Source organism: Acomys russatus, chromosome 17 (assembly GCF_903995435.1).
Source record: "Acomys russatus chromosome 17, mAcoRus1.1, whole genome shotgun sequence".
In the NCBI taxonomy this organism is placed as follows: Eukaryota; Metazoa; Chordata; class Mammalia; order Rodentia; family Muridae; genus Acomys; species Acomys russatus.
Window position 1 is genome coordinate 16,200,262 of NC_067153.1, and position 24,187 is coordinate 16,224,448.

Genomic DNA, 24,187 nt, shown 5'->3' on the forward strand with positions numbered 1-24,187 from the left:
GGATGTTCATCTGCCAGAGTGTGAGGTCATTGTAACCCAGGGAAGCACCAGGTCTCTGCACTGGTTACCATCCACCGTCCACTTTCCATGTAATTCACAGGAATCTCTTGGTAGGAATGACCTGAGAAGTCTGAAAATCGCTTCTTTATGACTAAAACAATGCACTCGTTGTTTTAATTAGGCAACAAAAGATCATGTTAAGTCTTCTCTCAGACTCTATTGCCTACCTAGGTTGCCTGGGTGGGGATGGTGTTTTAGAGCCACCCACTTTCTTTGTGTGATGCAGAGACTTGAGTGCTAGGTCATTTCATTTCTTTCTTTGAAAGTTTTTTTTTCTTTTAAAAATAAGGTTTATCTTTTACATTAAAATACAGTTGCATCATTTTTCTCCTTTTTCCTCCCTCCAGCCCTTCCCATGTAGTGCCCCAAACCCAATTCCTCTTGAAATCGTGGCCTCACTTTCTTTGTTTTTACACACACACACACACACAGACACTCACACTCACACACCTAAATAGGTAGACATGACCTGCTCGATTTGATATAATTTCAGGCATGGCCACTTGGTGTTGGATCACTAGTTGGGAGGTCATCCTGGGAGAGGCTAATTCTCCCTCTTTCAGTAGTCATAAGACTGCTTTGTCTGTGGGTGAAGCGCCTTAAGATTTACCTCTTCAATGTCAGCATGTCCTTGTTTAGGCAGCCATATTGTTGAGGTATCATGGGTAAAAGTTGTCTGTCATTTGTAGGAGGCACATTTGCACAGCAATTTTCCTGGCCCTCTGGCGCTTTCAGTCTTTCCAGCCTCTCTCCTTCAATGTTCCCTGGGTCTTAAGTGCAAAGACAATGCTGTAGATATGCCAATTGGGATAATGCTTTCTGTATTTTGTTCTGTTGTAGTCTTCTGTAATGGTCTCTGTTGCAAAGAGAAGCTTCTTTGATGACTAATGAGAGCTATACCCTACTGTGGGTATAATAATAAATATTTAAAATGCAGTTAAGAATTATGCTGGTTTAATAAGGTGATAGTAGTAGCTCTCCTCTGAGACCCATGACCTCATAGTGAGTAGTTAGATCCTCAGTATCAGACATGATTTCCTTATGTTGAATAGGGTCTTAAGTCCAAGTAGAGAGCTGTTTGTTAGCACCAAAATGTGAGTGCCACTCGTGCACCCTGAGCGTTATTCTGCCATGCTGATTGTCCTTGTTGTTCATAGCTTCTTAGGAGTATTAGTTCCTTGGAACTAATCTCTTCGAAATGTGCATATTATGGAAGCCAGTCCTAAGCGTAAAGGCTTTCAAGTCATATACAGTTAGTGTTCTCTAGTTCTTTTGTCTAAAGTGTGTGGTGTTCTCAGCAATAAGGACTTACCTTCAACCTCTGTGTGTTGGTTTGAATGTAAATAAACCCCATTAGGCTCATATATTCAAATAGTTGGACCACAGTTGGTGGAACTGTTTGAGAAAAATTGAGAGGTGTGGCATTCTTGGAGGAGGTGTGCCAGTGAGAGTGGGGTTTGAGGTTTAAAAAGATTCATGCAATTCCTAGTGTTTTCTCTCTGCTTCGTGGTTTGTGGATCAAGATATTAGCTCTCAGCTATTCCTTTACTCCACCATCATGGACTCCTTTGAAACCATAGCCAAAATAAATGTTTTGCATCATGGTGTTTTATCACAGCAATGGAGAAATAACTAAGAAATTCTGGGATATAACCAAGAGCAACAACAAAGCTTAAAATTAAAACAGTATATATAAGTCTATATGTATATGCATACATATACATATATACTGTAAATGAAATTATTACTTAAGCTGACAATGCTTCCCCACCATGGCCATAAACTGTTTAACAAAAGCCCCAATATTTAAAAATCTCCTTTCAAGTTTTTAGTAAGGGCAGTTGAAGAGATCCCCAATGTTTCATTTTTAAGAAAGATTTATTTTACTTTTAGTTTGTGTGTGTGTGCATGTGTGTGCATGTGCGTGTGTGTGTGTGTGTGTGTGTGTGTGTGTGTGTGTGAGAGAGAGAGAGAGAGAGAGAGAGAGAGAGGGAGGGAGGGAGGGAGGTGGGTGCTGAACTCAAAGAACTAGAATTACAGGTGGTTGCGAACCATTTGCCATGTGTGCTAAAACTAAACTCTAGTCCTCTGCAAGAGAGTGTGTACTCTAAACTGCTGAGCTAGCTTCTTGGCCCTTCAAGGCTTCTTGTTAATACTTAATGTTTTACTCTTTGGTCTTGTTTTTTTTTTTTTGATACTGAGAAGAGTTCTGTCCACTTTCCTTCCCCACTATAAAAGTGAAGAAACCAAGCATTTTCTTGGGCTGCTAGAGTCATGCAGATGTTGTCACGTGAGTCCTACATCAGTGGAAAGGTGTGCATGGCTGAGGTTATACTGGTAATATTGGAACAAAAGTTGATAATATTTTTGGGAAAACATGTTAGTGCTGGGTGTGGTAGCACATACCTGTAGATCTGGGAGACAGGTGGATCTCTGTGAGTTCGAGGCCAGCCTGATCTACAAAACGAGTCTAGGATAGCCAAGCCTACATAGAGAAACCCTGTCTTGAAAAAGCCAGCCAAACACACAAACAAAAAAGATAGCATGTTAATTCCTCTTTTAGCTATAACTTACATACTTTACATGTAACAAAATCTCCACAGTTTCAGTTTGAATATTTAGTAAGTTGGGGTGGAGAGATAGCTTAGTACTTGCTGCTTTTCCAAAGCAAGAGTTTGGTTTCCAGCAGCCACATTGGTTGGTTCATGACTGCCTGCAACTCCGACTCCAGCTCCACCTGATTGCCTTCCTTCTTCCATCCATGGGCAACCATTTTTTCCCTAGAATTTGAAGTCCATATATTTAAGATGAGAGGTATAACTCTGGCACTGATATTCTTGAACCGTTTGTTTTTTTGTTAGCTTTGCTGCTCTTATGAAGATTGTTGTGGGTATAAGATGTAAAAACTTTTTTTGTTTCTTGTCCATTTCAACTTAATGAAATGCATGAAATGTGTTCGTGTATGTATGTACCCAGACACTGGGTTGCTGAAGTAAAAAAGACATGGCAATTGATAGCTGCCCAGCTAGCTAGTGAGCAGGTCTTTACAGTGCAAAGAGTGGGAGGCACACTGGTGTGGTTGGAAGGAGGAACAAGGGTTGGCTAGGGGTGGATCCCATTTGGTGAGGATGATAATTAGTCCCCTAGGACATTTGGGGTAGGTTAGTGGCCAGTCCAGTGGATAGTTTGGTAATTTGAATAAGAATATCCCGCATAGGCTCATATATGTTCATGCTTAGTCATCAGCAAGTGGCATTATTTGAAAAGGTTTAGGAGATGCGTCTATATTGGAGGAAGTATGTTAGTGGGGGTGGGCTTTGAGGTATCAAAAGCCCGTGCCAGGCCCAGTGTTGCTGCCTCTTGCTGCTGCCTGTGGATCCAAATGTTGAACTCACAGGCACTTCTCCAGGCACCATCTCTACTTGCATGCCACCTTGTTTTTCACCATGAGGATAGCGGACTGAACCTCTGAAACTGTAAGCAAGCCCCAGTTAAATGCTTTCCTTTATAAGAGTTACCTTGGTTATGGTAAATCCTCACAGCAATAGAACAGTAAGTAAGACAGAAGATGGTACCAGGGAGGGCGTAGTGCTGTGACAGGCCTGACCAGGGCTTGTTGGCAGCATGTGTGTGGACTTTAGGAGCTTGGATTAGGAAAGCATTTAAGTGAAAGCTATAAGTGCAGCTTAATGGACCATACCAAGTAGGGCTATGGAAGATAGTGATGCTGGGAGTGCTGTCGATTATGATGGCTCAAGAGGTTTCAAAGGGGAAGACTATCAGCAGGTGGCTAGGGGCTGTTCTGTGATACTTTGGTGCAGAATGTGGCTGCTTTCTGTCCTTTCCCAAAAAAGTCTGCATGAGGCTAAATTGAAGAGGAGATTTCAAGTCAGCCCAGTATTGACTGTCTTATATAGTTGTTAGTGGCCACTCTTATGCAGATATATAATGAGAAGGAGCAGGCTGAGCAAGGAAAAATACAACATATACAGTTTGGGGAGAAAAGGGACACCAGGAAATGTAATGTTGGTGCCAAGTCCAGAGGTCAAGGAGATACAAAATTTAAAGAAAAACCTGATAGAGAGGGTGGTGACCTCAGGGCAAGAACCTACCTAGATAAGCTTTCCAACATGTAGAAAGGAATTAAAGAAAAGCTTAAGCAGTGAGTGAAGCCATTAAAATCAGAAAGCTGACGAAATGTCTTTGAGTGACAGGGCCAAGTTACAGCCCTACCAAGCAGCAAAACATGGCAGCTTTTGCCATGTGGTTTCATCTTTAAAATCAAGGATACAAGAAAGGGATTGTGGGATTTCCCTCCATCACTAAGGAAAGCTGCTGATGTGTCTTGCCATGTCAGGGGGTGTCCCTGCATGGAAGCCCAGAGAGAGCATTGTGTGAAGCTGTGAAGGTGAAGCCTGGATTATCTTAGAGACCCCAAGATGATGGAGATGTCAGAGTCATGGGACACCTGCCAAAGACAGCTGCTAATAATGGAAGTGGAACCATCCCAAGAGAGAGAAGTGTGTTGCAGTCAGCAACACTGAAAATAGTTGGAGATCTGAAGAGTGTTTAACATCAGACATGGAGATGCAGGATTTGGAGATTGCTCTGCTGGTTTTTCATTCTTGCTTTGATCCACTACTTCCCCACTGTGCTCCTGTTCCTCTCTTTTGGAATGGTAATGTATCCTGTGCCATTATATATTGGAAGTATGTCATCTACGTTTTGATTTTGATTGCACAGGGGATTATAGTTAAGAGATTACATGAGTCTCAGAAGAGACTTTGGACTTTGAAGAGCTCTTGGGATTGTGAGAGACTATGGGGATTTTTGAAGTTGGATTGAATGCAGTTTGCATTATGATTTGGCTACAAGCCTATGGTTACCAAGGAGTGGGATGTGATGATTTGAACAAGCATTCATATATTTGAATGGTCAGTCATCAGGGAATGGCATCATTTGAAGAGGATTAGGAGGTATGGCCTAGTTCGATCATGTCACCAGGGGTGGGCTTTGAGGTTTCAAGCCCAGGCCAGGTCCAGTGTTGCTCTGTTTTCCTGCTGCCTGCGGATCCAGATGCAGAACTCTCAGCTACTTCTCCAGTGCCATACCTGCCTATGTCCCCTTTGCTCCCCACCATGGTGATGACAATGGACTAAACCTCTGAAATTGTAAGCAAGCCCCAGTGTCTCCTCACAGAAATAGAACAGTGACTGCCACAGCGGGTGACTTCTCAAATGTTGGGCCGAGGGAAGACATCTGAGGGGAAGGTGTAGGTTTGGGCAGCAAGTGTGTGCCCAAACTGTAGGGAACAGTCGTGTGCATTGATACTTCCGAATGAGAAGAGTGTGGGCTAGAACACCATGGAGCAAAGGCTAATAGAGAATGGTTGGCGTGCGTACTGTCACCAACGTACTCAGTGGCCAGTGAGGGAGACAAAGCAAGTGGTGGTGATGTAGTGCCAAAGAATAAGGTTTGCACGTCCTACACTGTGAGCCGAGTCTCAGGACGTAGAGTCATCTAGGAACACCAGAGTGACACTTGTCATTGGCTTGACCTAGTGGCTCTCTTGGTAGAAGCAGGTGCTTTACTCAGTGTGCTCTGGCTTCAGGGGTGCAGAGCAGAGGAAGATAGAGAAGGAACTACAGAGAAGTCTTACTTGTCGGGTCTGAAGGAGAAGTGCAGAGCTCCCCGGAGGAACAAAATTTTCTTGGGATCTGTAGTACTGGGGCAGTAGTTGTGTCCTATAGTGCTGGCACCACCAGGACCATTTCCTACCGCAGGAGGTAGGCCATACTTCTGTTTGGTTACGTACTTGTATGATTGCGAATGGAGATTTTGTTTACTCTTATCAGGAGCAGTAAAATGTGTTCCACATAGCCCTTTCTTTGTTCTAACATGTTCACCCATTCACCTGATTGTTGAATATTTATATATTGCTAAGTCATTGATCTTCTCTGAAGTTGTCGCTCTCCCACCAGCATTGGGGCTTTGCCCAGTGATCTTTCTCCATGTAGAACGTCTTTCTGCAGATTCCTCTGGTGCTCAGGATCTCACCTTCATGGAGATGCCCTAGATCCTCAATGTTTCGCTTCCCTCTCCTCTAGACCAGCTCTTGATTTCCAATAGACTGTATACTTCCGGTTCCAGGAGGAAGATGTGGCTGTTTTGTGTTTCTGACCATGCTATGGCCTGTTCTGCGCTCTCTCTGTCTCTGTCTCCCTCTCTCTGTCTGTCTCTGTCTTTGTCTGTCTCTGTCTGTCTGTCTGTCTCTCTGTCTGTCTCTCTCTCTGTCCGTCTGTCTCTCTCTCCTCCCCTCCCTCTGTATGTCTTGAGTGAACACCTCTCTTTTTTCAGTGTCCTCTGTAGGTGATGGTCATTCCTTTCTCTCCCTTTAAGGAGCCTGCTCTATTGTTGCTGCTCACAACCTTCGTAGACAAAGCCGGCTACTCTCTTCTTTCAATGGTGAGCTCATTCCTGCTCCTACTTGCTGGCAACTGATCCTGCTGCCTTATACCTGTGCACTGACTTCTTGATCCCCTCTGGGAATCTGCTCTTTCACCTGGCAAGGGACACCTGAGTGTACATGGCCCCTTTACATGCAGCCGCTAGCAGCCTGGCAATGCTCACCTTGTCCTTCGCTTCATTCCAGGGAAGCAGTTCAAGTGCACGGTGTGTGACTACACAGCAGCCCAGAAGCCGCAGCTGCTGCGGCACATGGAGCAGCATGCCTCCTTCAAGGTAAGGGGCACGGGAGGTGGAAGTGGGAATTCTGGCTGGACACATACCACTGTAGCATTGCCTTTGCTTTCCAGCCCTTCCACTGTTGTGTGTGGAGTTTACTTTGTGCTCCCTCTTCTACTAGTATCCTAGTATTTCTCTGTGTTTTGTAAACAAAGTCAGTAACAGTGCTCAAGAAGATGTAGACAAAAGACAAGGCATGCACTCAAACTGGAAGGAGTTGCAGGGAAAAGTACAGATTTAGGGAGTTGTAGCTGAGCCTTCAGATCTTGGATTACTGCGGATAAATTGCCTGGTACAACAGGTGTGATAAAGCCCACCTGGCAGGCTTTGCTACAGGTGGGAGAGCGCTGTGATATACCCACTGCAGTGCCTAGCCCAGTGCTTCTCAACCTTCCTAATGCTGCAGCCCTTTAATACAGTTCCTCATATTGTGGTTGTGGTGACCTCCCCATCCCCCCGCAAGCCAAAAATTATTTTGTTGCTACTTCATAAGTGTAGTTTTGCTACTATTATGAGTTGTATTGTAACTATCTGATATACAGCCCCTGTGGCACTGTTGTTTCCACACCACCCCTCCAAATGCGTCATGGCCTACAGTTTGAGAACCACTGGCCTAGCATGTGGCAGGACTCAGAGGATGGAGTCCCTCTATGTTTTCCTAATACTTGTAAGCGGTGTTTCTTCAATGTGTGTGGTAGTATCTACTTAGCCAGGCTCTCATCTAATTATGGAGAAGAAAGATGAGCCAGTATATTTTTTCAGTAAAACCTCTGTGTGTCACTTAAGGCAGCTTGACCCTTGGCATTGTGATTTCTGATGGTATGTATGCAGAGATTTGTAATCATTTTGCTCTACAATGTGTTTTGAAAATGTCTGCTGTGAAATTCCATAGAATTATCTAATATGGAGGGGATTTTGGTCACCACACTTAGCTCCCTCACTTACTGAACATCTCAGGTGCTGGCTTTGTGCAATGCGGCACATACCTATCACCTTAGACCTCCCTATGGTACATACTGCTCCCCTTGTTTGTCAGATGCAAAACCTGAGCCTCTGAATTTACCTGATCAGCCCTAGTCTGTTCTGCCACGTACTCTGAATTCAGTTGCTGTTATCATGTTGGCTGACTGCGTCTGCCATTTGTGAGATGAGAAGGCCCTTCCCCTGCAGCAGCTCATCCTGGGCTCAGACCAGCTTGCCAGACTTCTTAGGACTTCTCCTCGTGTAGTTGAAGGACTTAAAGCTCTCTGAGTGTGCGGATGGACACTTGTTAGCATCTAGAAAGCAGAAGAGCCAGACTTAAACTGCGTCCTCCCACTGTTGGTTCTCTTTCTGCTGTCGTGTGTCAGTGATTGGGGGCAGAAGGGAGGGATTGGGAAATCTCTACAACCTTGCAAACTGCTTTCAGGTAGCTGATTGGGGTCCACAGTACATGTGGGTGGCTGAGATGGAGCCAGTATATCACCTGGAACACCACATGACCAAATCATGTCTTCAGTCTTGTGCCTATTTGTGTATAATTAAAATGAAGGGTTCATTTCATATCTCTCAGGATGCAAACGTGTTTCATCAGGAGATGACACTTTAAGACCTAGTGCATTTATCATGCTAAAGAGCAGAGGACCAAAGCAGCCTTGTCTTTGCAGGTGAGAAACTAGGCCCAGTGCCAGCAATTTTTCTGCTGCTTCCTCCTTGGTGAGCTTTGCATTCATCTGGTGGTTTTCACTGGTCGTGAGCAGAACAGATGAAGTGGCCTTCAGTCCTGAACTAAATTCCCAGTTCTAAGATTTTGGACTGTGGTTGAGGAGCATGGGAGATGAATGTGGGAGTCATTCTGTTAAGCATCCACACAGGAGTTAGCACCTATTTCCTCCATCCAGTGCAGGACCTGTTGTTACACTGAACTAGACCCTGAGCCATGACTGGTCTCCCTCAGGCTCCATGGGTTCAGGTTCCTCTTTATCAAGTAGTTCCAGAGCTGAGAATGAAACTCACGCAGATTGAGGAACATCACAGCCAGCCTTGACCTCTCACCCTGTAGCTCAGCTGTGCCCGTTTGTCTGAGTGGGGTTTCTCAGCTAACACAGAGCCGCATGAGACTCTTCCACACTAGCCACTATCATCCAGTCAGCAGCAATTACTCCTCTGTATTCTTCCCTCTCACTCCTGTGTCAATTTCCTCTTGCTAAAATGGATTACTACTAAGTTGTGTTGAAGCAACCTACATATTTAATAGTTCTGTAACTTAGAAATCTCTCACAGACCCACCCCCATCCCCCCAAAGAAATGAGCATGTTGGCAAGGCCAGGCTTCAAGCCTTGTCTTTCCTCGCTCCTGGAATCCCTTGCAGTCCCTGGCTTGTAGCCCCTCCCTCTGTTTCAAGGCCAACAACATAGCATGTCTCCTCCACGTCTTCTGCTCTGACTTAAGATCATTAGATCTTGATGCCTAGCAGAGTCGGTAAGCTCTGGGTTCAGTGTGGAACTCTTAGAACACAAGTAGAAAGTGATTGCAGATGGTTATCTACCTGACATTGGCCTCTGGCCTCCATGTGCCCTCATGCCCACATGCACATGGGAATAGAAGCATGTATAAGCACAACACACACACACACACACACACACACACACACACACACATACACACACACTTGTGTGTCCTGGGGAAGTGGCTCAGGTGGTAGAGTGTTCACCTATCATATACTCTTAATTTACAACAAGTAAATCAGAAATGGTGGCACATGTTTGTAATCCCAACATTCAGGAGTTAGACACAAGAGGATCAGAATTCAAGGTCAACTCTGACTAGATAGCAAGTTCAAGACCAGCTTGGGATGTAGAACACTGTGTCTCAAATAATAAAATATTTAAAGACCCCTGTGACGATACTTATATAACCCAAGTAGAGTCTTTATCCTGTCGCCAGGCCATTAGTAACCTTAGTCTTAATTTCTGTTCTTCAGTTGTTCCTGTGTTTTCTTCAGCTACAGCAGTGAACCCAAGTCTCAGACATGCTAGAAAGCATGCTTACCTCTGAGCCAATCCCCACCTAATTCCTAGTTCCTTTAACAGTCTCTGCATTAGAACATGGGCGTCTAGAGATGGATACCGCTGCCAATCATACTCCCCCACATGATTTCCTTTCACATCTGCGGACCTCGTAGCCAATGCTGCTAAACATTCAGGTTTCTTTTTCACTACTGTTCTGTTTGGGCCGGGATCCTCAGGCAGATACTGCTGAACTTGTGGTGTTGGTTTGCAAAAGGAAAACAATTTACTTTTCCTGAGGTAAATTTAATAATGGATAGTATATAACTTGTGACAGAAAACACTGAAATAAGGCAGATTCCTGGATTGTTTTTTAAAATGGCATATGTTCTGTTTATGTATTTATTTAGTATTCATTAAATAGGATTTGAGAATGCTTGTAAATTGCTTTCTTTATAGAATCTAGATGCTTCTGAAGCTTTTTTTTTTTTTCAAAAAAGATGAGCTTGCAGTCCAACAGTAAATGAGATTTTTTTTTTTTTTTTTTTTTTGATGGAAATCACTGCATCAGCTTTACCACTGATAAAGCTTTGTTGGGAGCGGTGGCATAGCTGAGTGCCTTGGTGGTTTCCTGAAAGTGCTTCACTTCTGAGTCAGAGCTGAAGGTAGGATAGAGGACCCTTTATGCACTTAGAAGCATTGCTGTTCCCTTCAGTATTCCTAGTCATTTTCACACTTCATGAAAATACACCCATAAACTCCTTGTCCCTGCTGCAGAAGTATTGGGTTCCATGCTTTATTTAATCTCGCCCTGCACAGTTGAGTCCCTTGGTTGCTCCCGATTTGAACTATTATAAATATCCGCAGAGTAGACATCTTCATGCAGGAAGCATTTTCATGTCTCCTAAAATCTAATGGGTGATAAAGTTCAGAGCCAAGCTCATCACACCACTGAGAAATCACAGATAGTGGCTGCAATCAAAATGCATTCTCAAGGGCACAGTCTGCCTTGACCTTGTACGGCTTAGGGATTGACATAACGGAGGCAACAGGGAATGAAGAAACAACAGGCACACACAGAGGAAAGCTGGATTATTATGGTGACACACCAGCAGCCCAGGAGCTCAGTGTGCTTATTCTATAACCCTGAATCATGGTGGTGGGTATTCTATATATAGCTGAACTGACCATCGCGGCAGGTTTAGCTAGTCTATGTGAGAAGGTCTCTACAGTGGAACAGGCTCATGCTCTAACTCTCAGGAAGAAGTTACAGTCCGTATTGTCTGTACACACACACTGTCAGCATCCACACACGGACCAGGAAAGGCTTTGCCAATTCACTGAGCCTGACCTCAGCAAGGGTTTGCCATTCCCATGAGCCTGAGAGGCACTGGGGTCCTTGTCATAGCTGTGCTCATGGTGACAATACACCACTTCTTACAGATTCTCTCAGGGCTTCTTCTGCTTCCCACAACAGTCAGTACTGTTGACTTTAGAGGCGTTCTGGAGAGGATAACAGATGCGATGGGCAGCCCCCGAGCAGGAAGGTTTAAACAGTAGCTGGCCACCATGGCTAACTGCCTGCTGCCTGGCTTAAATGCAATCAGGAATAGTTGGATAGTTCCAAGACATTCATGCCACTGTTACACCAGCGAGCATGAGTTTCCAGCCAGGTTGTTATTGTAACTTCAATAGACTATTTCTAAATGAGATCTTGTCTTTTCATCTAAAAAAGATGCTTCTTTTTGATGGTGTCACATCTATCACTACATATCAAGTTTGAGAGTTAAAGATTCTTGATTTCCTTGAGTCCTACATCCTGTGAAGCTGGGTCTAATTACTAGTTCTTAGAATGTACTGTACTGTGCTATACTTTTACCTATCGTGAGAGATGTGGGCATGTGGAGGGTGCTGCTGTTGGAGGTGTGAGAGGAGGAAGAGAGAAATGAGGGGCACAGCAAAGGAGGTGACTAAATAAATATCATAGGGAAGTCAGGTTAGGTATGAACCACAGCCTAATATATAAATGGTTGCTTAAATCTACCATTGTTGCAGAGTTGAGCCTTTTTCCATTCTTCATTGGATTATTCCCTAACTTGATTGATTAGCTCATTCATTCAAGGAAGCTGAGATTTCTCTTAACATACTTTGAGATATCAAAGCCTTAGAGTGGTATTCTGAGGTAGCTTTAAAATTCAAGGAAAACGCTGAGTAGTTAGAATTATTTTCATATTTTTTAAAATTTATCTCTTATTTTTATGAATACTTTTCTCATAGGCAAACATGTAAAAAATTTATCACAAACAAGGGAATAACTTGGATACATGATAGAAATGTTCTACTTCATTGATTAAAAACATCAGCAAAACCATGCTAAGACCATTTTTTTTTACTTATATTAGTAAACATCAGAGTTCAAGTACACACTCCACTAAAGGCCAGGATGGATGAGAGTAAAAATGGTATGTTCCCCCAAGGAGATGAGTGCACCGGAAATTGTTACAACTGCAAGTGTGTGACAGATGATGGAAAATGGTCACTTGTAAGAATTCATCTACTGCATAGATCCTTGCAGATATTTGAAATATAATCATGTAGGGTTATTTATCAGAAATTAGAAATTTATCTGTGTATAGGGTAATGGTTAAATACAAAATCAGCAAAGTACAACAGGATGATTTATAACTTTGAAAGAATCTAAACATTTCTCTCTGCTCATTTCAATAGAAAGGTATTTAATCTGTATAAGAAACTGCAAAAGGGAGATTAAAAACAATAAAACTATTTCTTATGTTTACTTTAAAGGCTCTGTAAAATAGATGCAAAGTAAACAGATACGCCATCTATTGGGGAGGCTAAGAATGTGAACTGAGCACATGGGGACACAGGGTTATAGTGACATGAGTGGTGAGCATGTATGGGTAGGGCACATGTGTGCAGGTTCACATATATGTGAATACAGTGTACCTGTACAGACCAAAACTTGACATTGAGTGTTGGCTTCAAATACTCTCCACCTTATCTATTAAGGCAGGGTCTCTTGCTGAACTCAGACCTTGCTATCTTGCTCTAGGATTCCCTTGCCTCTGCTTCCTCTGCACTTATACTACAGATTGTCAGCCATGCCCGCCTGGCTTTTGCATGGGTACTGAGTATATGAGCTCTGGATCTCACATTTGCCTGCAGAGCTCTTTGACCATGGAGCCATTTCCCCAACCTCTGTTTGATTTTGAGCCGTGTGAATTGAATGGATCACCTCCTTGATATATATAAGTAAAAGCCATAACATTATAAGAAATAGAAAAAAAAAAGGTGTCTTAGAAACTGAAGTCGATGTGGAATATGAGCAGAATATGAACATGTTCCTAGTCTTGGGTACCACCCTACATGGCAATTGAAAACCCAGAGCAATGGGGTATCCTAGAAACTGTAGGACGTAGAACCAGGTAACGGTTGGGTTAGTTCCTTAGCTGTGCCCTTCGTAGGTTGTGCCATTTAACTTCTTTATGTAAATCCTATTACCTGTAAAATGCCGATGTGATATCTGCCCTCTTGTGTTGGAGATAGTAAAGACATCATAATTTTTATGAGCAGTGGGCTTGGTACATGGTACCTGGTGGGTGATCAAAGGATTCTGGCTCCCTCTCCCGTCCCCCATCTCTCTCAAAAAATGATGCCAATTTCCAAAAGAACCAAAGCAAGGGATGTAAACCAGTTTGACCATGCACATATTCTTTTTGTTTAGATTCTATTGTGTTTATAAGGCACTTACTCTAATAGTCTCACAGATATTTGCCTTTTTCTTCGTTTCTAGACACCAACACTCTTTTCTTTGTCTTGTGAATTGTTCTCAGGCAAGAAGATTAGGGCCACTTCACTGGCCCTCCTTGCCAACTATTGGATCTTTGTGGGGCTCCTTTGCTTATTTGAGCCACTGTTTCCCCTCTTTGAAAGCATCTACCAATAATCTAATTATTTCAAAGGCTGCTTTTAGGAGGGCTGCTGTGAAAAAACAGGACAGAATGACTGCATAACTATTAGTTCTGGCCACAGTCATGAGGATGCCTGGGAAGGGAACCAGCATTCTCTCTGCATCAGGGGCACCAGAAGCTTTCCTTACGGCCTGTTGCCACCTTCCATACCCTTTGGCTTCTCTATAGTCAGCACTGCAATCATTATTGGATCTTGAAATGTGTAGAGGGTGAATTTCTAACCCTAGGGTGCTTTCAGTGAGCCTGAGCCAGTCTTTGCCCTTGAGTGAGGTCCTTGCCCACATGGTTCTGATGCAGAAGCTTGCAAGGCTCCAAAACCACACATTATTAACTGAGCCTCATGTTCCGCATTCTTTTATTGTTATCTGATGTCCCTTTCCTACTTTAGGATTTCAGTAGGATAAAACATTATATTAAATATCTTTTTTTTTTATTAATTTATTCTTGTTACATCTCAATGTTTATCCCATCCCTTGTATCCTCCCATTCCTACCCCCCCCCCATTTTCTTAAAATTTACAGTTTTGTTTAGATTTGACAGTTTCTCAGTTTCTTGGTTTTGATGATCTTGGAAGAGAATATTTCCCTATATAGGATTTTTTGACCTTTTAACTATACGTGTGTGTGTGTGTGTGTGTGTGTCTGTGACTGTGTCTGTATGAAGGTGTGTGTCGTGGTGTATGAATGTGTCTGTGTATGTATGTGTGTCTGTCTGTTTTAGTGGTTGCTGTGGATGTTAATTTTTAAACGTGTGGTTTCAAATAATACACTCTTTCATTAACATAATAAAATCCACAAAACATATTTATATTGACAAACATACTTTTATTATCATTTACATTATTTTTACTTAAGTTGTTAACTCTTCACCATGGTGCTGCTTCTGTTTTAAATAATTAAGCAATATTTTAGTGAAATTTCAAACATACATTTGAAAATATTATTCTTAAAATTTTTAAGTTAAAAAATTAATTAAAAAATATATTAGAAGGTGTAAGTGTAAATTTTACCTATCTACTTAACCTACTTTCTTTGCAGGTCTGGGCTTCTATCACATATCCTGTTCTTTCAGCTTAAAGAATTTTCTTGAGCACACAGATGGTGCTCATGTGCTATGCAAAGCTGTGTGCACCTGGCTTGCAGCTGGTTGAGTCCTGGGCTGTGCAGGTGCTGTCTTTCCTAGCTGGGCCATTTGCAGCCATCATCTCCTTAACTACTCATGTGGCTCATTGTTCCCTGTCTTTCTTTTAGGGCAGCAATGCTGGTGTCTTAGAACCCATGATTCAGATGATCTCTCATCCTCATTTCTTCCTGTCGTTTTTCTTTTTTCTCTTTGTGTTTCAGTTATTTTCTTGGCTTCTCCTCATCCTCATTATCTTTTGTCTTTATGTCACATTTGCCATTAGTAAAACTATCAAAGGGTTTTAATATTTAAAATTTTCATTTGGTTCTTTAAGTTGGCTTTATTTTTTTTTTTTTCCTGTTTAGGTTTTGCATCTGTCCCTACAAACTCACTCTTTCTTCCCTGAGCCTTTAACATATTTTCTCATTTTGTTCTGATAACATCAACATATGAAATGTCTATACATCAGTCTCCCCCACTTTGAGCTTGCATTGTCTTGCTTCTCTCTCTACATATGTTAGACTGTTTAATAGAGTTAGGTATTATCCTTGGATACAAAATAGAGTCTTGGATTTCCAAGATGGCGCTGACCATTAAGCCACATACCTGATCTACTCTGAGGAGACCAGAGACATAAGTGGAGCAACAGATTGCTAGACTTTGAGAACTGTAGGTGAGTGGGGCCCCAAAGGCCGCAGACCAAACAGGGGGCCTACCCCCCTGGGTCAAGCAACATCCCAGAGGTGCTAAACGCACTCCCCAAACTCTGAAACGGAATCCACATGCAAACTGCAGCCTGTATATAAAGAACAGACTCCCTGTTTGGGGAGGGGATTTTCCAGAGTCCCCAGCCAGAGGAGTCTCAGTGAAGAGGGTGAATTTGCTCTAGGATTCCTCCTTCCACACCACCCCAAACTGCGGAGGTCACCCGCCTAGCCCGAGTGGAAACACAGGTGACGGGACCCAACAGAGACAGCTAAAGTGGGACTGCAGCTCACTGGCCATCCGGGGCCCAACCTAACACCGATCATAGCGGACTGAGCCTGCAAACAGAGGCAGTGAGAAATCAGCTTGAACTGCTTCCACAGACCTATCGGGAGACGTGGGTCTTGCCTAGAGCGATAGCTGAACATATTAGCCCTGCGGGAAGACTTGGTTCCGCGGGCTTCCGCCAGAGCTCTGCAACCCTGTTGTTCCTACCCAGCCGCAAGGCATTGGCCCTGCGCTCCACGCTCCCCAAATGAGAGAGCCCAGCTTTGGATTCTGGCCCGAGCAAGGCAGGCACTCTCACATTATCGACAGACGAGACGTGGGTGGGTCGTGTTTGCAGTGTCTAATTGCTGACCTAGAGCGTGAGTGGACCATCATAGCCCGGCGGGAAGATCTGGTTCTGCGGGCGACTGCCAGAGCTCTACAAATCTAGTCTATCTAACCACCCAGCCGCAAGGTACTGGTCCTGCGCTCCCTGCTCCCTGAAGGAGAGAGCCCAGCTGGGGATCCTGGCCTGAGCAAGGCAGGCACTCTCACTTTATCGGGAGGCGAAAAGAGGGTCTTGCTTGCAGTGTCTAATTGCTGACCAAGAGCGACCTTGGTCCCTCCAGGCATATAGTTCTGGGAGAGGTTGGGCACCGCTACAGGGTATAGAGACAGAGCTAAAAGACAGCTACACCCCCAGAAGATCTGATCTACCTGGGGTCTTGACTACAAAGCCACAGGAAGGACAGGCAGCTGGGATCAACCAGAACATTTGTGTGCGGACCTTATTCTAGGTCCCAAAACTGCTGATCTGAATTACAGCAGTAAAGTCCAAACAGATATCTACTTTGGCTGGCTCAGCCTGGAGCCCACAGTGCAGAGGAAAATCACCAGGAGTGAAACCGGATCACCTACCTATTCCAAGGAAATACTCCCTGATCCCCACAGGCAAGAGCACCTGACCCATAATCAGTCATCAATTAACTACTCTCAACCAGGGAAGGTCACTACAAAATACCTTCCAACATCAGAGCCATCAAAATGACAAGAGGACAGAGAAAGAACGCTAACAAAAACCAAAACAGTTTGGCATCTCCAGATCCCAACATTCCCCATGAAAACAGCCTGGAGAACCTAACAGCAATGGATAGTCAAGAAAATGACCTCAAGTCCTTAGTAAAGAAGATGATAATGGAAGAAACAAAGAAAATATGTAAACAAATGCAGGAGGAGGCAAACAAGAGGGCTGAAGAGTTAGAAGAGTCATATAAAGAGGCACTTGAAGAATTTCAGAAAAATATAAATAACCAGATGAAGGAAATCTTTAAAACAGTCCAAGACATGAAGATAAAAATGGAAGCTATAATACAGGAACACACAGAAGAAAAACATGATCAAGAGGCATCAGTGAAGAAAGCAAGCATCTCAGAGGTGGCCTTATCTAACAGATTGCAAGAAATGGAAGAACGAATATCGGGACTTGAAGATACAATCGCAGAACTGTAAACAACTATCCAGGGAAATGCTAAATCTGAAAAATTCCTGACACAGAACATTCAAGAAATAAAAGACAACATGAAAAGACGAAACTTGAGAATAATAGGGATAGAGGAAAGACAAGGTAGCCTACTCCACAGCCCAGAACATATCTTTAATCGAATAATGGAAGAAAATTTCCCCAGTTTGAAGAAGGAGATGCATACGAGCATACAAGAGGCCTACAGAACACCAAATAGAATAGACCTGAAAAGAAAATCTTCCCACCACATAATAATAACAACACAAAATATACAGAACAAGGAAAAAATATTAAAAGCGGCAAGAGAAAAAGGCCGAGTAACATATGAAGGCAAACCTATCAGAATTACTCCTGACTTCTCAGCAGAGACCATGAAAGCCAGAAGGGCCTGGACAGAGTTTCTGCAAACCCTAAGAGAACACAGATACCAGGCAAGACTACTATATCCAGCAAAATTATCAATAACCATTGACGGAGAAGACAAGATATTCCATGACAAAAACAAATTCAAACAGTACCTAGCCACAAATCTAGCTTTACAGAAGTTACTAGAAGGAAAACTCCACCCCAACTGGTCAAACTACAACCAAAACTACATAGGAAATAGGTAACTATACAATTGCAAAATCACAACCTCACAAAATCTTGACTGTTAAAAATACCAAAAATGAAGGGACTTACCAATCACTGGTCATTAATATTTCTCAATGTCAATGGTCTCAATTCTCCAATAAAAAGACACAGACTAACGGAGTGGATGCATAAACATGACCCAACATTCTTCTGCATTCAAGAAACACACCTCAACCACATGGACAGACATTGCCTCAGAGTAAAAGGTTGGGGAAAAATATTCCAAGCAAATGGTCACAAGAAACAAGCTGGGGTAGCCATTCTAATGTCGAATAAAATAGACTTTCAACCAAATTTAATCAAAAGAGATGAGGATGGACACTTCGTACTCGTCAAAGGTAGAGTCAACCAAGAAGACATCATGATTTTGAACATATATGCTCCGAATATAAGGGCTCCCACATTTGTAAAAGACCTATTAACAAAGCTTGCCCCACTCATCGATACCCACACATTAATAGTGGGAGATTTCAACACCCCACTTTCACTCAAGGATAGGTCTTTGATTCAAAAACTAAGTCGGGAAATAACCTCATTAACCAATGTCATGAAGCAAATGGATCTAATAGATATCTACAGAACTTTTCACCCAAACGCTAAGGAGTATACCTTTTTCTCAGCACCCCATGGAACGTTCTCTAAAATTGATCACATAGTTGGTCATGAAGCAAACCTCAACAGATACAAGAAGATTGAAATAATACCTTGTATCTTATCAGATCACCATGGTCTAAGGCTGGACTTCAACAGCAACAGAAATAACAAAAAGCATACTAACACGTGGAAACTAAACAACTTTCTACTTAATGACACATGGGTCACGGAAGAAATAAGGGAAGAAATAAAAGACTTCCTGAAATTCAATGAAAATGATGGAACACATACCCAAATTTGTGGGACACATTGAAAGCAGTGCTAAGAGGAAAATTCATAGCACTAAGTGCCTTTATAAAGAAATTGGAAATATCCCACATAAACAATTTAATGACACATCTGGAAACTCTAGAAAAAAAAGAAGCAGAAACACCCAAGAGGAGTAGACGCCTAGAAATAATCAAACTCAGGGCTGAAATCAATAAATTAGAAACAAAGAGAACAATCCAAAGAATCAACAAAACCAAGAGCTGGTTCTTTGAGAAAATTAACAAGATAGACAAACCGCTAGCCAATCTAACTAAAAGACAGAGAAACACTATCCAAATTAACAAAATCAGAAATGAAAAGGGAGACATAACAACAGACCCTGAAGAAATACAAAGAATCGTAAGAACCTACTTTAAAGGCATTTATGCCACAAAATTCGAAAATTTAAGGGAAATGGACAAATTTCTCGATCGATTTCATTTGCCAAAATTGAACCAAGACCAGATAAACAAATTAAACAGCCCTATTTCGCCTATAGAAATAGAAGCAAAGATAGTCTCCCAACGAAAAAAAGCCCAGGGCCAGATGGTTTCAGCGCAGAATTCTACCAGTCCTTCAAAGAGGAGTTAATACCGATACTATTCAAGCTATTCCGAAAGATAGAAATGGACGGAATATTGCCAAATTCCTTCTAATGAGGCCACAGTCACATTGATACCTAAACCTCACAAAGACCCAACAAAAAAAGAGAATTTCAGACCAATTTCTCTTATGAACATTGATGCAAAAATACTCAACAAAATACTCGCAAAGTGAATACAACAGCATATCAAAGACATCATTCACCATGACCAGGTAGGATTCATTCCAGGCATGCAGGGATGGTTTAACATATGGAAATCCATCAATGTAATCCATCATATAAACAAACTGAAAGAGAAAAACCACATGATCACCTCTTTAGATGCAGAAAAAGCATTTGACAAAATCCAACACCCATTTATGTTTAAAGTTCTAGAGAGATCGGGAATACAAGGCACTTATCTAAACATAATAAAGGCTATATACAACAAACCAACAGCCAACATTAAATTAAATGGAGAGATACTCAAGGAAATCCCTCTAAAATCGGGAACCAGACAAGGCTCCCCTCTGTCCCCATATCTCTTCAATATAGTTCTTGAAGTTCTAGCCAGAGCAATAAGACAACAAAAGGAGATCAAGGGGATCCAAATGGGAAAAGAAGAAGTCAAATTATCCCTATTTGCAGATGATATGATAGTGTATATAATGACCTGCAGAATTCCACCAGAGAACTCCTACAGCTTATAAACACCTTCAGCAAATTGGCAGGATACAAAATAAACTCAAGAAAGTCAGTAGCTTTCCTGTATACAAATGACAAACAGGGAGAGTAAGAAATTAGAAAAACTACTCCCTTCACAATAGCCACAAACAATATAAAATATCTAGGAGTAACTCTAACTAAGCAAGTGAAGGACTTATTCGAAAAAAACTTCAAACCTCTGAAGAAAGAGATTGAAGATGACATGAGAAGATGGAGGGATTTACCTTGTTCGTGGATCTGGAGAATCAACATAGTAAAAATGGCCATCTTACCAAAAGCAATTTACAGATTCAACGCAATCCCTATCAAAATACCTACAAAATACTTTGAAGATATTGAAAGATCAATTCTCAAATTAATATGGAGAAATAAAAAACCCAGAATAGCAAAGACAATCCTATACAATAAAAGATCCTCTGGAGGAATCTCCATACCTGATCTCAAGTTGTACTACAGAGCAACAGTAATTAAAACAGCATGGTACTGGCAAGCAATAGGCTGGTGGATCAATGGAATCAAATTGAAAACCCAGAGATGAATCCACACACATTTGCTCACTTGATTTTTGACAAAGAAGCCAAATCTATTCAATGGAAAAAGGATAGCATCTTCAACAAATGGTGCTGGTCTAACTGGATGTCTACATGTAGAAAAATGCAATTAGACCCTTATTTGTCACCATGCACAAAACTCAAGTCCAAGTGGATTAAAGACCTCAACTTAAAACCAGAGACATTAATTCAGATAGAGGAAACAGTGGGGAAGAGCCTGCGACACATAGGCACAGGAAACAACTTCCTGAACAATACACCAACAGCCCAGGCCTTAATGTCAACAATTAATAAATGGGACCTCATGAGGCTGAGAAGCTTCTGTAAGGCAGGAGACACTGTCAGCAGAACAAAGCGACAGCCTACAGAATGGGAAAAGATCTTCACCAACCCTTCATCTGACAAAGGTTTAATATCCAAAATATATAAAGAACTCAAGAAATTAAACCCCACAAAACCAAACAACCCAATTGCGAAATGGGGCTTGGAACTTAACAGAGAATTCTCAACAGAGGAATATCAAATGGCCGAGAAACACTTAAAGAAATGCTCGTCCTCGTTAGTCATCAGAGAAATGCAAATCAAAACGACACTGAGATTCCATCTTAGACCCATCAGAATGGCTAAGATCAAAAACTCAAATGACACCACATGTTGGCGAGGATGTGGAGAGAGAGGAACACTCCTTCATTGCTGGTGGGAATGCAAACTAGTACAGCCACTTTGGAAATCTATCTGGCACTTTCTCAGAAAAATGGGAATAGGGCTTCCTCAAGACCCAGCTATCCCACTCCTTGGAATATACCCAGAAAATACCCTACCACACAACAGGGACATATGCTCAACCATGTTCATAGCTGCTTTATACATAATAGCCAGAACATGGAAACAGCCTAAGTGTCCCTCAGTAGAAGAATGGACTAAGAAACTGTGGTACATTTACACTATGGAATACTACTCAGCTATTAAAAACAAGGAATTCCCGAAATTTGTGGACAAATGGATTGATCTAGAAATTATCATAATGAGTGAGTTCACCCAGAAGCAAAAAGAGACAAACGGTATATACTCACTTATATCAAAACACTAGTTCAAGGGATACGTACCATGAAAAACTTACTTACCAAGAAAGTGGGTCAGAGGAGAGGACATCCTACTGAGACTTTAGGCAAGAGTAGCATGGAAGAAAGGGGAGATAGTAGGACTCACAGGGTCCTACAAGAAGAACTTTATGACAGGCAGATCTGGGTCCTGGGGTCCTCCTCAAACTTAGGCACCATCCAAGGAGAATATAGGCATTAAACTGTTGAGTGGAGAGTGAGATCTGACTCTCACACGTACTCTGGTGCCCCTTTTCTGACCACGTCCCCTGGATGGGGAGACCTGGTGGCACTCAGAGGAAGGATGGCAAGTTACCAAGAAGAGACCCGATATTCTAAGAGCATATATAGGGGGAGGAGGTCTCCATCAATCACAGACATAGGGGAGGGGAGAATGGAAGGAAACAGGGGAAGGGCTAACAACCTAGATGTAATATGAATAAATTAATTAAAAATAGAGTCTTGCGTAAATACTAGTTGGTATCAGAAGAGTAAGTGGTTTCAGTGTGGGGTATTGTGTAGAAGAGACAGTGAGGCAGGCTCAGCAGCTCCTATGAGAAGGCTGGCTTTATTGGTCAGTCCGTGAGAATTTGGACTCATGAGTTCCTGGCACCTTGCCCAGTAAGAACTTGTTCTGCTTTCACTGTGCAAGAGATACGGTTTACACTGCAGACCTGTCTTCTTTCCTAGAGCTCGGGTATGTGTTAGGAAGAAAATGCCCATGTCAATAGTGCCCACCGCAAAATGTGTGGGGACTGGCTCCCGAGGAGCATCTCTGATTGCCTTCATTTCACTTGTTTTGGGGACTATGACTATGCCCCCCATGGAACATTGGAAGAAAACTCTTAGATGTTTGCACCTGGCTTTTCCTAGCCTTTGCCTCATATGTTTCTACCTTGCTCTGTTCTTTTCATCTGTAATCAGTTTTATTATGAGTCCTCTGGGGACTCCCAGTGAGTTTGTAAACCTGCAGTTGGTCTTCGGGCCCTCTGATGCAGAAAGCAGTAATTCTAGTCTGTAGTCCAGCTGGCTCCAGAGTTAGTTCCTTTATCTGCAGATGTTCTGTTAGCACAGTCAGGCCTTTGCTCCCTGAAAAAATAAGCTTCCGAGCACCAATACTGCTTTAAGTATGAGGCTATCAGTTTGACAGGTCTTCCCTGGCGCCTTCATAGAGTGGCAGCTCACTGCAAGTTCCTGTTGGCCCTCTCCTATCCACGCCAGACACACCGGAATTTCACCTTAAAGTCAGGAAAGAGAAGAGGGTTGAGGAAGCAGCCAGCTGCAGACAGAAGTGATAGATTGAAGGTCAAGACAGAATGTCGTGGCAGCGGTTTTTGAAAGTTTTGTCTACACAGAGTTACCCACAGGTAGGGCAGGGAGGACCTTGAGTCATGTCTCCTCACAAGCACTCATGGGAGAAGCTTCAGTGTGCAGTTGGATGAAAGTCCTGTGTCTTATAGCATGGCCTGACCTTAAAGTCCGGCCCGGTCACTGCCTGGCTGATCTTGGGCAAGTCCCGTAACCTTCCCAAACTACCTGTTGCTTAGAAATAGAAGCAGCATATCAGTCTCCTCTGTACACATGCACTAAGAACTAAGTGACAAGGACTTGCCACATGGGTCTCGAATACTCATTTCCATCCTTGCTGTGGCTTCTTCTCATAGCAACTTTTCATTGACTGTGCATACTCATATCCTGTCGTGGTCCCATTACTCAACATTCATGGTATCTGAGGCAGGCTCCCTCTGTTCTTACAGTCAAGTTCCACTGATTTGACAGTTTCCTTAATGGTGTCCTCTAACATATAAAGGTGCCACTTGGCAGAGGGAACCTTTTATCAAGTGTGTTCTTGTGAACATCTAGTCATGCCCTCCTTATCAGGCCCGCCCCTTCCCACGGGACCCACTGTCCTTGCTTTCCAGATCTGCTTCCCAGCAAGGGTCCTGCTCTGCATCTCCCCACCATTGTGTTCCCCTCACAGCCTTTCATCGCACTGAGACATGTCACAAGGGCTCAGTACCCAGCAGACTTTTCACATTAGCTCCATCCTTTATAGAGCTTCAAGAATTTCCTGGCCTCTGGAGAATAAGTTGCTTTTGTTTTTCTTTTTGTTTTTGTTTTTAGTGGTGTGTGGATTGCGAAAGTCTGCAAAGAAAAATTCATTCTGAAATCAGCAGTTTTGAAATATGTACCTTTTAGAAACTGTTCAGGGTAGCTGAATGCTGATCCATCTTTATTTAGCTTCCTCTGTTTCTGACACTGTGTGACTTTCTTGGCCATTGGTCCTTCCCT

General features: G+C 42.6%; 1 protein-coding gene across 2 annotated transcripts in view; it reads left to right on the forward strand.

Moving 5' to 3' along the window:
• The window catches only part of Zfat (zinc finger and AT-hook domain containing), a 184,462-nt gene that overhangs the window by 106,947 nt on the left and 53,328 nt on the right, over positions 1–24,187 (forward strand). For both annotated transcript variants that reach the window (XM_051159571.1, XM_051159572.1), the window contains exon 11: positions 6,713–6,801. In XM_051159571.1, the coding sequence (XP_051015528.1) occupies positions 6,713–6,801 (89 nt within the window). The remainder of the gene's footprint in view (positions 1–6,712; positions 6,802–24,187) is intronic.